Source organism: Echiichthys vipera (assembly GCF_963691815.1).
Source record: "Echiichthys vipera genome assembly, chromosome: 16".
NCBI classification, from domain to species: Eukaryota; Metazoa; Chordata; class Actinopteri; order Perciformes; family Trachinidae; genus Echiichthys; species Echiichthys vipera.
In genome coordinates, this window is record NC_139841.1 from 22,096,122 (window position 1) to 22,112,026 (window position 15,905).

At 42.8% G+C, this 15,905-nt stretch overlaps 2 protein-coding genes across 2 annotated transcripts; one reads left to right on the forward strand and one right to left on the reverse strand.

Annotated features, from left to right (window-relative positions):
• Nucleotides 1-108: 108 nt before the first annotated feature.
• psmd5 (proteasome 26S subunit, non-ATPase 5) lies at nt 109-3,962 on the reverse strand (the record flags this gene model as incomplete). Its single annotated transcript, XM_083930275.1, is given in 11 exon segments — nt 109-280; nt 283-477; nt 603-743; nt 863-972; nt 1,110-1,301; nt 1,414-1,556; nt 1,733-1,842; nt 1,924-2,052; nt 2,138-2,251; nt 2,345-2,489; nt 3,790-3,962. Coding segments are annotated over 11 exon segments (1,515 nt in total). The 3' UTR covers nt 109-217.
• Nucleotides 3,963-7,229: 3,267 nt separating this feature from the next.
• Nucleotides 7,230-8,324, forward strand: b3galt9 (beta-1,3-galactosyltransferase 9; the record flags this gene model as incomplete). Its single annotated transcript, XM_083930151.1, has 1 exon — nt 7,230-8,324. The coding sequence occupies one exon, from the start codon at nt 7,230-7,232 to the stop codon at nt 8,322-8,324; it is 1,095 nt and encodes a 364-aa protein (XP_083786277.1).
• Nucleotides 8,325-15,905: the final 7,581 nt, after the last annotated feature.

The window sequence follows — 15,905 nt, forward strand, 5'->3', positions numbered from 1 at the left end:
TCTTAATATTTCCAAAGTACTTAAACCACCCTTTATAAGTCAATCAAAACCTTGTAACCAACTGTGCACCATGTCCTATTTGTTAGAACTGTTTATGAATTTACCAGAGAAAGAGTTTATTATAGCAGAGTATAATATCTTAACCCACAGTTATTCAGGCACTTACCCATGACTTAAGCAACTAGAAACCCTCGAAGTGTATCTGAGTGTATTTGAATCAGTCTGCTCCTTCTGTGCTGACGGTGGCCACAGATGAAACAAAGTAAGCTCCCTCCTTCTGAGGTAAGTCTTCAGACGGATGTAATGTTGGCTGCCCAGTATCTCTGCTGCTGTTGATGAACACACAAGTGACCCCACCAGTTCAAACTTAGCATCTTTGGCCTCCTTTGTCTGACCGGTTGAACGATCCAAAACGAACTCCATGAAACTGGGGGTGCTGATCATTAACTTCTGACCCCACGGCTGAGCTGCAATGGCCTGGAAAAACACACACACGCAAACACACACGCACACGCACTGAGTGGTACAATCACAAGTAGAGAGCTCTCACCCCCGCTTTATATACAAATAAACAAGTTAGTAAGAAACAGCTGATCACTCACAGTGAATATCCGCATAGCCCCGCAATGCAGCTCTGGGAACGGCTGCGTGCTGATGTTGCGGATCATGTCCATGGGCTGTTTAGACAAAAGGTGGAACCAGGACTCTGTCAGGGCCAAGAGGTCTTCTGTCTGCTGCTCTGGCTGCAATAAAACATTATAGGTTCATCAACTGATCAACTTTTTGTTTCTGAAAATGGCATTTAAAGATATCAAAAACATTTAGGGTGACGAATATTCCTTATGTGTGCATACACACATACCTGTAGAGTGAGAAGTTGTGATAAGGCTTCCAAGCTGCGCACTCTTAGCTCTGTAGCACCAGAGCTGGCGAGCTGGCTCATTCTTGACAACACAGCCTTGAACTTCTCTCCTGAAGACACACAGAAAATCAATCACTAAGATTCTCAAACATCGGCTGTAATTATAAGAAACGTGAACATTCTGAGAGGGGCCATTTCTCCTTTATCACCATTGGCTTTTATCAAATAACACTTATAACAAGCTAACCTGTTTTCTGAAGGACCTGCTTGCCCTCTACAGTCGATCCCAGTAGTCCCAAAGTGTCCAGAGCCACGCCAATCATTGCAGGGTCCGGGTCCAAAGCCATCTCAAACACTTTGTTCTGGAAGGCCGGGTAGGTTTCACACACCTGCTGGGGGCTGTCCATAATGGCCAGGTTTCCAAAGAACTTCACCAGACCTACAGGAGTAATGTTAACACTGTAAACTCAATAATGCAGCAGTAAAATACGTCCCCTTAAACATAATATTTCTGCATTTTCTTGCAGTAGATTTTCGAATAAGAGACGCACCAGGAATGTAGAGGGATGAGAGAGGGTCTGTCTCCGCTCCTCTGATCATGTTGGAGATCTTGTCCATTATACCCTGCTGGGCCAAATACTGCCGGCCATGCTGACTGTGGGCTAAAGTGGTCACCATCTCAATGGCTGTGGCTCTGGAGAGAAATGGAACAACAGATACAGTTTACAGCATGACAGAAGAGTAAAAAAGAGGAGAAACTGTGAAACTTGCATGATGATATAACAACTCTTAATTTGCAGTAACTACATTACAATTTTACACACGATTCCTCAGTTACCGCCTCTGTATTTACATGATTAATCTTATTACCTGACCAACACGTCATCTCCTGTCAGTTCTCCAAGCAGCTGAGAAATGAAGCTGCTGTTGGCGCAGTAACCGAGGGAAATGGGAGATACGGATGAGATTTCCACCACCAGCTGCAAGAAAAGTCTTTATTAGGGAATCAGTGAACGTTAATACACAAGTAGGTAGTACAAAGTAACCCAAAGAGAACTCACCTCGTATATTCTGTATCTGATAATGTCATTTGTGGCCATCACATCCTTCATAACTTTCAGCAGGTCGCTCTGGAACAGTTTGTCTAACCCAGGTTTGGAGTGACTCAGTTTAGACAGGGACTGGATGGCCTAAGAAACAAAACAATCACTGCATCCATTGTAGATTCATTCAATCTCTTGCAGAGATACAGTATTTCAGTGCTTCAGTCCCCACCTGCTTCGCCACAGCCAGCTTCTCTTCCCTGATGCAGAGGATCACCGCTCCAAGAATGTCGTGGTTGTTGAGGATTTCAGTGGAAGCGTCGGCGTGCTCCACCATTCTACCAATCTTATGGAGAGAAACATGAAAACTTGACACGGTCAGCGGTTTGAAGGCAACTGTATACGTGTGTGAGTGTGTTATTGTGTGCGAGCAGCATACCTGCGTCAAGGCCAGTATCTTGACCATTTCATTGGGATGAGTCAGACCTCCCTGCAGCTCCACTCTGTAGTTCTGGGCGAGGGACACAGGGCTGAGGGCCATTAAGATGCGTTCAAGGATGTCCACGCACAGCTCGACCTGCTCCCTGGGAACACAGCTCACATTAGATGGGATTTATTGATTTGCACACAATCATTCAGATACAAAACACGACAAATATACTGTATATTTCACATGGAAAGGGCTTGTCGAGCCTTCACGCCCTATGGAAAATATGGTAAATACCAAAAGCAGATGTGAAAATTTAATGAATGAATGCCCCCTCACTTGGTCATTTCCACTGGGGAGCTTGTAGAATATTTTGATACACGAATTGCAGAGATGAGATAACCTTTGACCTTTTCAACATGGCGGAGAGCGACACAAGAGTCATGAATGGTAAGCACTGCACGATAGTAAACGTTTTCTGCTGCTGTTAGAGGATAGTTTTTGTAGCCTAAACAGTGTTGTGGAAAAGACAATTGAAATATCATGTGTTTATACTTAGTGTCATTTCTAAAAATACAGTTATAGGTAGCAGGTCAGAATCTGTGGACCTGCCATGTTTAATTTCACAACAACAAGAGCAGTTGAACACATCTCACTGGTAATTTCCAGTTCACATTTTTTCCACTTTTCCATAGCACGTGAAGGCAGCATGATAGTGAAACCTCACCAGGTCACTTAAACTCAATTATGATAAAAAATAATAATAAAAAAAAAAAAAATATTACAGGCTGAAATTCAATTTGATGAAAATAGAATACAAAGATAGTTCCAGGGTAAAATCAATTTGTAGAAAATAAATAACAACAATTACTGTTAATAAACAATACCAAAAGAAGGGAGGACATTTAAATAAAGAAGTAAGAACTGTTGTTTTTAAGGTTATGGCTGCAACTCTCCAATCATTTCCCAAAATAATTATAAATCAAATGGTCTGTAAAGTGTTAGACACTGATGAAAAATAATATCACAGTTTCTTAGAGTCCATGCATATTGAAATTGCACCAAAGCTCAGAGAAAATATTCACATTTAAGAAGGTAAAACGCCTAATATGTTGCCATATTTGCTAAAAAAATATATAATAGTTGTTATTAATTTGTTGTGTCTGTTGTATCTGGTGAGAGACATGTGTTATTGGTTGAATGTGTAGTTAAAGGGCTAATGTCCAGCTCTTGTGTAGCAGTCAGTCTGCCCCTGCACCGTGTAAACATTAGTTTGGGGGACTGTGTGTAAAAAGGGCGACACTCCCTACGCGGTTATAGATACATAGATATAACACCTTTAAAAACACCCTCAGTATGTAAGTCAGTGATGTCATTTTCATTTAACACACAGTAACGCAGGTAAAAGTCTCCCTGTTTGTTCTTGATAGCATTGTAGCCAGGAGCGAAACACCAACCTTTCATTTGAGTCCAACAGGGAGAAGATGACATTGAACCGCTGCCCGCTCACTGAGTCCCTCAAAGCGCTCAGAGGTATCGCTAATAACGCTGTTTTTAAACTCTGAAGCTCTTCAATTGGATCTTCAACACCGGAGATTTCCTGCAGTAAAGCCTCAATGGAAGCCGCCATGACTTTCAATATTAGGGGAATCCGCCGACGTCTTCCTCTTCTGCTTAGTTCACGCGGTTGACATCCTACGTTATGGCGCATTACCGCCACCTGCTGGTTTGGGATAGCTATTCCTTTATTAGTCCCACAAAAGAAAAATAGAGGGAGAAGAATTACTTTATTAATCCCGCAACTCTATTATTATTCATGTTACACACACACACACACGCACACACATGCACAAACAGGACCTATATACATGCAATTAATGGAGAGATGTCAGAGCGAGGGGGCTGCCAGTGGACAGGCGCCCTGAGCAGTTGGGGATTCGATGCCTTGCTCAACAGCACCTCGGCAGTGCCCAGGAGATGAACTGGAACCTCTCAAGCCACCAGTCCACGCTCCATTCATGGTCCACACAGGGACTCGAACCAGCAACCCACCGGTTCCCAGCCGAGTCACCTATGGACTGGGCTACTGCAAGAAGAAGTTGATAGCAGTGGATTTTTATTCACACCACGGCACAGAGGAAATATTAGTATTGCACATTGACTTAGATTGAAATTAGTGCAGTTATTGTCAGGTTTGGTGTGTGTGTGTGTGTGTGTGTGTGTGGTATATTGGAGCAGTGCTGTTTGTAGAGTCTGACAGCTGCAGGAAGGAAAGACCTGTCATACGTTCCTTCACACATTGGGTGAAGCAAAGGGAGGGTGGCTCTACTTGATTTCACATGCAAGATTACAGATCCCCTTCCAGGCATGTATCAAGACATTTACAAATAGTCTGATTGAAACAATAGTATGCATCTGATGTGTTTTCTTACGCAAAAAAATATTATTTCCACATTAAAACCCTTAAAATAATTTGATATAGCACATTTTACAGACCGTCCTTCAGTGCTTCACATGACAAAATCGTTAAAATAAGACCCAAAATTAAAATTAAAAGACTTTAAAAAACCCACAAAATTACAAACATGAGACAAAAGCCATTTTAAACAGGTGAGTGTTCAGCTGCTTCTTAAAAGCATCAACAGTGGCCACATAACGTAAAACAATAGGAATCATCAATGCATGTTATTAATTCAACTTCTTCCCCGGAGTTGTTTGTGCTTTGTCATCTCCGAGGTCTCTGCTGATCGTGGTGGTGCCTACTGCCGTAGTCCTGTGGGTCACTGCTGATTTTGGTAGTGCCTGCCGCCTTGGTCCTGTATATCAGGTCCCTGCTGATGGGGGTGGTGCCTGCTGCCGTGGACCTGTGTGCTAGTCTCTGCTGGTGCTGGTGGTGCCTGCTGCCCTGGTCCTGTGTGTAGGTCTCTGCTGACAGTGGTAGTGCCTGCTGCCTTGGTCCTGTGTATCAGGTTCCTGCTGATGGGGGTGCTGCCTGCTGCCCTGTTCCTGCGCGCATATCTCGGCTGATGGTGGTGATGCCTGTTGCTGTGGTCCTGTGGTCCTGTATGAAGGTCTCTGCTGATGGTGTTAGTGCCTGCTGCTGTGGACCTGATTGCTGGTCTCTGCTGATCGTGGTGGTGCTTGCTGCCGTGGTCCTGTGTGCTGGTCCCTGCTGATGGTGGTGATGCCTGCTGCCCTGGTCCTGTGTGCAGGTCTCTGCTGATCGTGGTGGTGCCTGCTGACGCTTCCTGCTACTTCAATAACTATTAGTCATTTATTCTGTCACTACTTTTATAAATTATAAAATCTGTAGCCATAAAAACACCATCAGTGGTATGTCTTGCTGTATCGTAGCTGCTACTGCCCCTACTCATCATTTTGTCATAATTATTTTCATTTTCATGTTCTGTCACCTTGGATGTGCGTGTTCCTGCTGTTCTGCTATGCAGACTGCCATAACATGTGGGTCATGTTCACATTACTATAGATATTGTTATAGTTACTGTTACTCGCTGGCTGCTTGCATCTCTGGAAGTGTGTCAGTCTCTCTGTCTTTTGTCTATCTTTGTGTTTCTCTCTTTCTCTCTCCTTTTCTTCCTCCCCAACCGGTCAAGACAGATGACCGTCCTCCACAGAGCTGGGTCTGTCCGACGTTCCTGCCTGTTATAGGGAAGGTTTTCGTTGCCACCGTACTCTATGGGGGAATTGTTGGGTCTTTACCTACTCTGTAAAGTGTCCTGAGATAACTTTGGTTATGATTTGACACTATAAATAAAATTGAATTGAATTGAATTGAATTGAATTGAATTGAAGGGCGTTCCGCAGAATTGGATCCACATCTTCAGAGGCACGGTCACCTTTAATATTTAGTTGAGTGCACGGGTCAACTATCGTCCCTGGTCAGAAGAGCTGAGTGACCTATTTGTGGTGTAAAGATGGAGCAGGCCCGACGTATACACAGGTGCCTGACCATGCAAGGCTCTGTAGCTCAGAAAAAGGCATCTACTCCTTCTACCTCATTAAAAATGTATAATCTATAAATATGCAACTTGTTGCTTGTCTAACTTTCCTGTTAGACACAACATGTCTCTTACTTCACTGCAAGCCCATTGTGAGTGTAAGTGCACCGGAGGTATTAAGTTTCTACATCACCTTTGTTGAAGTCAAATATTGGATGATGATGTCATATATCATGCCCATAGGCCTGCCCCTTAAAAATCAGATTTTTACTGAGCACCGAGAAACTTTCCACTTTCAGCAGATACATGTGAAAACATCCATTTTGTGTTAAACTCATACCTACATCATTCTGCACAGTGAAGCTCAAACATCCAACAGGAGGAACACACAAAAAAACATAATTCTGAGTGGAGGGGGACCTAATTATTATTTTTTTTTGGACGTTCCTTCAACCTGTCCACTTAAGTCTTATACATATTAGGGTAAAACATTTTCAATCTCCTCTTTTCCCCCTTCCATTTAAATCCATTAAAAGTTCATTTGATATGGGCAAATACATAGATAATTGTACGATCATTTTCAGAACTTAAAATTTATCTGGGAAAACTGTCCCTTCCCTGTGTCATTACTCTTGGAGGCTTGCATGATGGAGGTGCAGGACGCACTCCTCTCGATGAAGCATGTGACTAGGGACTGGGGTGCAGGGTTACATGCTGCTAGAGTTCCATGAAAGTGGAAACCCTGTCTGTCAGCTCGTATTGTTGTTCAGCCGACTACAGCGGGAGGTCCTCTGGTCACAGCTAATACACAGTGGAACAACGAGGCTGTTTAGGCAGGTGCCATGCAGGTACAGTGCTAATTATTTTGCAGCTTATGAATTATAATTGAAGTGTAATTGGCTATACCTTTATGGCGATTCATACTCTTCTTCTGCCTCATGCTCCAGTGCTCTCTGTGCAAGCTGCGTACCCACCAGTGGTGTTTCCTCCTCTTCAACGTCATCCTCTTCCATGCCCTGTTGTTTGGGGCTGACTTTGTCGAAGAGTACCTCCTGCAGCCCACACCCGGGGTCTACACTGATGGCATGGTGGTTGATATAAGAGAGAAAGCAAGGAAACTAGACCTGAGCAACATCAGGGAGAATGTATCCCAGGCCTACCCCATCACTAACCCTGATGCCTGCAGAAACTCTGACCTCTTCCTCCTCACTCTAGTCTTCAGCCCCACAGCTAATATCCTCCAGAGAGATGCAGTCCGGAGGACATGGGCCAACCACACACTCATTGAAGGCTTCCCAGTGCGGATACTGTTCTTCTTAGGATCAACTGAGACTTCCGCTGCACAAAAGGAACTCATGATAGAGTCTGACCGTCATGGGGACATGGTCCAGGGTCATGCTGTGGCTGACTCCTCCCTTCGTGGCCCAACGGAAAGAACAGTGCTGGCACTCCGCTGGGTAGTCACCTTCTGTCCCGTGGCACGCTTTGTTCTGCTGACCAAGGACACCGTGTTTGTAAACCTCCCTGCCATCGGAGGCTACCTACTCGGGCTGCACAGGCACCCTGAGGACCTTTATTTAGGTAGGGTGATCCAGAGAGAGTCGCCTGACAGGGACCCCAACAGTCCCGGCTACCTGCCCCCTGCGATTTACCCTGATAAGTACCTGCCTGAATACTGTGACGGGACGGCTTACATTCTGTCCCAAGATGTGGTCCGGAAAGTGTATGTAGCATCTGCAGCGGTCCGTTCACCTGTGCCAGCCGATGTTTTTGTGGGCCTTTGTGCTCAGAAGGCTGGTGTGGCACCAACCCACAGTGCCAGGTTCTCAGGAGAGAAACATATTCGCTACAACGCTTGCTGTTACCACTACCTGTTCAGCTCAGCAATAATGGACAGCCATGAATTAGATAAAGTGTGGGCAGACCTGGAGCACAAGGGTAGAGGATGCTCACTGCTTCAGACTTACTATGGTCTGGTGAGCTGCAAGACCCTAACGTACTTGGATAAACTGTCCTTCAGCTCCAACGACTAAGCTGAATTGCGTGGTTAGGTGTTACTTCATGCATGTTCTAGTGACTGAAAGAGAAGCTGACACGAAGTAGATTAAGAAAAAAGTGAGTGTGTAAATATGTAAACACGTTTGTTGTCCATGTGTGCCAGTATCAGTATTGTTGATAAATTAAAATGAAAAGTCTGTGTTGAAATTCTTCCAATAGGACAGGACAATGAAGTAGGCATTAGTTGTTTTTTTTCTTTCTTTCCTTGAGTGGATTTTGCACCAGATTGCCTCAGTAAATAAAATCCAATTGTCATGTTTGTCATTTCCATGTTTTTAGTAACATTAGTAGTATTATAGTAGTACAAGTAGTTTTATGAATATGGCCTAAAGGGCAAATGTAGGACCAACCAACCTGATGGACTTTCAAGAAATGGTATTATTTGACACATCACCGCGCCAAGGGGGACATCTAGTGTCTAACATGAGGTATAGCTACACACTGCCTGTGAAACTGAGTCACATTCTCAGTGTAGATTTAGCCTGTGAGGAAAACTCACAGAAAGGTTTATGCACATATGCCTATAATATTGAGGACCTGTGGGCCACCCTTTCTTCTAGAGTGGAAATTAAATCATGATTGTTACTGTTTTAGTTTGGCTTGTTTTTATCATTGGTAATGCAGGAAATTGTCTGACTTCCATTTTAGATTTCAAGCAATTTTGTGTCCTTTAAATGCTGCTCAGACGACTGTGCCTCTCCCTAAATTCCACAAAAGGAAAGTTTGGCCTCTATCCCAGTGCAACGAGCTGACCAAACAAAAATGTTTGGGTGTTTTACAAACCTTCTCTTCTGTTTTACTGCCAGTGGTTCACACAACAACTCTCTGCTCCACCTTGGCCAGGTTCCACTGTGTCTGCAAAGCTTTCCCTGGCTGCCTCTCTCACCTCATCAGGCAGAGGTATTCGAAGAATAACATCTCAGCATGTCTGTAATCATTCTGGCTGGTGAATAGTCATAGCAACAATTTGTCTGGCATACCATCAGTGTGAATGGGATCGCTCTCCAGGATTAATCTGGAGTAATAAGCATCAACACCTTCCATCTATGGCCTCAGCACCACATGATCCCTGGCCTCTCACATCTCTACCTGGTCTCTGTCTGTCTATTTCAAAACAACTGGCCCCATGATGCTTTAGTTTTAGACCATTTACATGTTTTGGTCGCTATCATTCCACTACAAGATTTCCGGTGAAGCGGTTTTCTGGCCGAGAGTTAGTCGAGAGGAGCTACACCACTCTCATATTTGTTCATTCAATATAAAGTTACAGCCAGGAAATGGTTAGCTTATCTTAGCATATGGGAGGAAGCCAGCCAAGGAATAGTCCAGCACTTAAATCCTCATAAAACCCCAACCTGTCATTTTTACACTTCTGTTTTTGTATGGATTAAACAAACAAGAATATTTCCTGGTTAGCTCTTTTTTTTTAAGCTTCTGATAAAGTCAGAGTAGCTGCTTCTCCCTGCTGCCAGTTTTAATGTTAAGCCGAGCTAATCGTTTTCTGGAAAAATAAAGCCAGCAAAGTAGTGCCAAAAACTGCAGTTCCTAAAATGGCCACTTGAGGCTGGTTCCAAAAGCAAGTCAGTCCCCATAGACCAGGGTAGGCTATTCTGGTCCTGGAGAGCCACCGTCATGCATGTTTTCAGGTTTCTCTCTGCACTAACACACCTGATTCTAATGATTTGCTTGTTATCAAACAGCTGATGGTCGTCACAGTTTGATTATTGTCAGACTCAGGTGTTTTAGGGTAGGGAGAAACCTTAAACATGCAGGACAGTGGCTCTCCAGGATCATAATTGCCAATCCCTGCCATAGACCGTAGCAGAAATAAACATGTTTACAGACTGTTGCAAAAACATCACACGACGCAAGCACAAATTGTAGGATTCATTCAACCCACCTCAGCTCCATCTACTGTACGCTCCACCTCTGCCTTTTTTTGGATTAGCCAGTTGCAACAACTTCTTTGTGCTTCATTTAGGCTATTCAGAAACCTACGAGTGACGACAATGAGACCACATTCATTTATTATAGTCTATGAGTGGTGTCTTTTTGTCCAACTTCCAAGAAAGTGGATAAGTGCATTTCCAAACATGTCTTTTCCTTTGAATAGTGGAAGAGTCAGTGTTAAGCATCTTAGCTGTGGTCCTAACTCATGACCACATAAACATACTTTACTTAAGACCAAAACTGCTGCTGTGTATTTGAAAAAGTTGCCAAAACCTTTGTGAGTGCAGTTATTCTTTATACTAACTCATCAACATAACCTACCGGCTCAAATACTCCGTAGAGGTCAGGAATTACTTTCCAAGAGAAGGTGGAAACAGGGTCTGAGGGGTGGGAAAGCCATCAGACCTCCAAACCACATGTACACTTCAATGCATGCACACACACACAGACATGTACAAACACACACACTCATAACACAGCCTGCAGAGATTGTTAATGTGAGGTTGAGGGGTCTGTAAACTGCATGTGGGTGGTGCAGCACTCAAATGAATGCCTCCCCTCAGAGACATCTCTGCAGAGAAGGACTCATCAAACCAGAGCAACACTTTTTTATTTAGATTGTTTACACCGACAAAACAAGTCTGGGGCTCCACAGCCACAGCCAGTGGGCCACGGATTTAAAAGTAGGGTCATTGGGAGTTAATGTCCAAACAGATGAAATAAAGCATTGTCATTTTGCATGTTTGTGGCACATGTGTCATTCATGAGAACATACAGTGTGTGTTCTCATACATGTGTACAATCCTTACCTCATACGTTTTCATGTTCAGATCAGAGGCTCAGTGTTCGTGTGGCCGTGCAGCCCACGCTCATTTACGTAAGCAGTAACCTCAAGGATAAGCCCTCTTTTTTTGAGGATCTGTGGTTTCTTCTCCTTTCCCTTTTTGTAAACTCCATAATCTTTCCTATGAGGTTTTGGTAACTTTTCCAAGCCAGTAGTTTGTGCCTCATACTTCTACAGACTTGTGTTTTAATTATACATTCTATAGCTTTTGGCTGTTCTGACAGAAAGTACTCCATCTGGATAAAATCAAGTACATTTATCCTAAAATATTCTTTTTGTAACAGGTCTGGGTTGATGAACTAGCTGAAACCAGCTGAATACTTTTATTAAACATCTCCACTAACAATTTACAGGAGACATTAAGTCTCTAGAGATTATATGAAGTCATGTTACAGCAACTCCCAGGGCAGTAGCCTATTGTCAGTACAGGTCATTAGGTCCTCAAAGCAATTTCAGTCAAAAGCAACTGGACTGGTTGTTTGTCTAGGAGGACGTTTCACCTCTCATCCAAGAGGCTTCATCAGTTCATGTACCCATCTGACCAGGCTGGGACTGGTCCAACTAACTGGTGTGAGATCCAGGTATTTAACCTCTCACAATACCTGGATTTCACACCAGTTAGTTGGACCAGTCCCTGGACGAATGAGAACATTCACAGGCTTAGGTCATTAGTCCAAATTTCCCAAGCAGAACCGACTCAATTAAGAAATCTTTAGCCATCAGCCAAACTTTGTAAGACTTAATTAGTGTTTAAAAACAAAATCACAAATATCTAGCATTCAATTAATTTTGATTTGATGCAGTTAAGTAAAAAAAAGTAAAAGTCAGTTGCTTACCTATATTGGGTTACCATTTGGCAGAGTAAAATGCATAACGATGCTATGCTATGTGAATTATTTTTTGCTATACTGGTCTGTCAAGCTCAGATGATGTTTATCCCCCCTTTCTCTCTCTTCTTGCAGACCTTGATCTGAGTATGGGGACTTATTCTCAAGGCATCAAAAATTGCGTGTTGGTGCCAAACGCACCAGGCTTTCAACTGTAAACCTATCCCTGGAGGTGTTAGACACTCAGGGCAAGCGCCACGTAAGGAGGCAGGTTGGGGTGGATGGATGAGTCTTAAGCCGAAAAAGTTTGGTAATTCCTGATGACATTACGTTCAACATGTTTAAGACTACAGCCACGCTAGCAGCTCTGTAAGGCTGAGCTGGGGCACAGAGCTTTAAGTTAAATGCTAAATTATAATGCTAACATGCTGATGCTAATCAGGTATCATCTTTAGAGGAGCGTACCTATGTTCCCCGGGTCCTATGTTCCCTGCTTTTTATGTGACCAGGGAACATTGGACCCTTTTTTTTTTAAAATGGGGTCTGATGTTCCGTGTTGTTCACAGAAAGGGTCCTATGTTCCCCAGTCTGTTATTTTTTCCACGATCAGTGCCGAATTCCCCGACAAATAGGTCTATGTAGAACCTAACACTACCCCCTAACCCTGCCCCTCACCCTAACCCTAAACCGAACTGTAACCTCTAGACCAAACAAAATGCACGAAGGCAGAGGCTTATGCAACCGGCGAACATAGGAGCCTTTTGGGGGGCAAAGGAGAACATAGGACATGGGCAACATAGGGACAACGTCATCTTTACCGTGTTCATTGTCTTAGTTTAGCATGTTAGCATGCTAAAATTTGCTAATTACTTAACACAAAGGACAACTAAGGCTCATGGTAACAACATTAGTAGTGCAGGTTTTTGGCCATAAATCAACGTATTGGACAAGTTAAAATTTTGACCTAATGATTTTGAAAAAGGAAAAGTCATTAGGATTCATGTCTGTGCAAAATTTCATGGCAATCCATTCAGTACGCCAGATGCTGGCATGGCTTAAAATCAGTCTCCCTCTGGTGTCCTCATTGTCCTTCTTTTCTCTGCTACTTCTGGCAGGTTCACATGTGGCTTCTTTTGAGTACTGCCATGGTTTGGGCATTCATGGGCAGTCTGTTAATGATGAAATATTTTGGGAACTGCTTCTGGTACTACTACTTTAGTTGTATTCCAATGGGCTGGGCCTGTCAGTGAGGCACTGAGTGATTTATCAAAGGGATCCTCAGTCACTGCTGTCAGGATCAGTGCTGGGTGGAGACTCAGTCTGTAATAGAGCATATCACATCACATGTTATTAGAGGCTTGTACTGTATTTGTTGATGGGTTCTGGTGTGGTTATGCGGTATCTTCCCCTCTACTTTGTCTCATACGCTCACTGCCAGATGATCAAGATATCAGCAAACACTCTAATGCTCCAATTTTGCCTTTCATCGACTAACAGTGTTCTCTAAGTTGACTCCAAGTCCACTTACTATCTTGCAGGGTTTTCTGACACATCTCACACACACACACACACACACACACACACATTATAATGATTACAACTGTGTTATATTACATCATCTACCATTTACAGATATTCAGAAGAGGAGTGAATATTGCTGGCAAATTCATTAACAACAACAACTTAAAATGTCATATGTAGTGTGTTGTAAACCATTTATGAATTGTTAATATATATATATATGTATACAGTATATAGACGTATATATACAGTATAGTGTATATACAGTACTACACTTAAAGGTCCCATATTGTAAAAAGTGATACTTCCACGTTTATTATAAAGCTAGTCAAGAAACTCAAACTCAATTCACAAAGAAATGCACACAGCCCGTATTCACAAACTGTGACGAGATGTCAGAACTTCTGCATGGCTGTGATGTTACAACTATATTATATATAGGTAGAAAGTGCAGCTACAGTGCAGTTACAGTCATTCCCCGGCTGCAATGACCGCAGACGAGGAAGAACCAGAAACGCTGACCAATCAGAGTAGACTGAAAATACAAGTACAGTATGGACCTAAAATTGAGCATTATAGGTCCCCTTTAAAGTAGAGGATCACAGATTCTTGAATATAAAAGTATAACGTGACATCTCCTCACATGCCACACATTGTAACAATTTGCAACGTTTGTCTCTAATAGAATTAGCAGTCTGATTGCAGCTATATTTTAATCACCAGAGTGAAGGTAGATAGGAAAAGAGTCAAAGAGAGAGACACAACGCACACAAGTGTTTTGCAGGGATGATTAAGTTGTAATAATAGTAATTATAAAGCTGGGTTTGCCAATAAAACCGCCCCATCATGCAACACATCTCATTAAAGCTTCCTCCCCAGCAGCGCCACAGGAATGATGGTTTTATCATGTTCTAAATCCATGACAGTGCCAAGGATAGCTGTCTCTTTAAGCACGCTTGTATCAAACCTAACCTAACTTTTACGGCCATGGCTGAGGTTTAGAGATCCAATAGGGTACACCAACCACAAATTTATACTACTATATTTGTCTGACTGTAGGAACTAAATGAGTCCTCCAACCGTATGCTTCTATTGTTTCATGGTCAAACATAGAAGATGCCTCAAGTGAAGTGTTACCATCTCACCCCACTTTTATTTTACTTGCCAGTCAGCACATTGTTGTTTCCCTGGCATCTATATTTGGTTGTAGATCCTGAAGGAAAGGCAACGTAAAAGAAAAACTGAGGAGGTAAAAGTTAAAGTTTGGCATTTTTTATTAGCTGTTTTTTATTAGTTTTTTAAGTGTACAATAAGATCAATTCCACAGTCACATCTGTCGGCTAACATGAAGCTGTAGCCAGTTAGCTTAGCTTGCACAGATACCAGTAACAGGTAAAATGGTTATGTCTTTGTTTAATCTGTTCAAAATTGTGTGTAAAAAGTGTAAAAATGACAAATCACTGTTTTATGGATTGTTATGTGCCAGACTATTCCAACCGTGGATGTCTTTACAGTTGAAAGCCCAGTGTCGTTTCTGATAGACACTCAGCAGTGCCTCGTGCATTGGTATCAAACGCCAAGGGCTGTGACAAACGGTGGTATTTGCTGCTCTGAGAATGAGAACGTGCTGGGATAGGATGTGAACAAATCAGATTTCTGGTATCTCATACGTGCATGAACGTCTGGCCAATCCTTGCGTCAACGTGTCTTTCTGAGAAGAGTCAGGCTAGCTGTTTCCCCCTGTTACCAGTCTTTATGCTAAGCTAAGCTAACTGGCTGCTGGCTATAGCCATGTTGTTAAAGGATACACATGTTTCTCCATGTACAATCTGCCAGAAAGTAAATGAGCATATTTCCAAAGAAACAATAGTCAGCAGAGCAGGGCATCTCAGCTGTGGTCACTTGGCCACTTTACCTATTGAATGCCCTACAGAGCATACACAAATACACTACAGTATTTTTAAGTTACACCCATTCTCCAACTTTATTTGTAATTAAAAAGTGTTTCAAAGTCAGTATAACTAATACGATTAGTGAAATCTCTTTTCACCCTTATACCAAAAATTCTCAGACTCAAGTGTCTGCAACAGTGTCTCTGGTTGCTTTCAAGCTATAGCAGTCGTTTGGAAGAAAGGTGTATCTCTCGCTAAGATCAGTGGAGCAACCTTCTCTATTTCTGCTGGCCTCAGATCAGTGGGCCCATTGTCCTCCCCCAGAATGTGATCTTAATCTGACTTGACTAGAGTTTTGTTTCAGGAAGGACTTTCAACCAACCAGACGTGAGACGCACTGCAGTAAGCTGCTTTTCCACCTTGAGGGCTGCAGCCAGAGGTTTCACAGCAGCTGAGATCTGCAGCTCCTGTTGGTCAGCGAGTTTTACTGATGTCTTTTATCTTTACATTATATCATAGGGT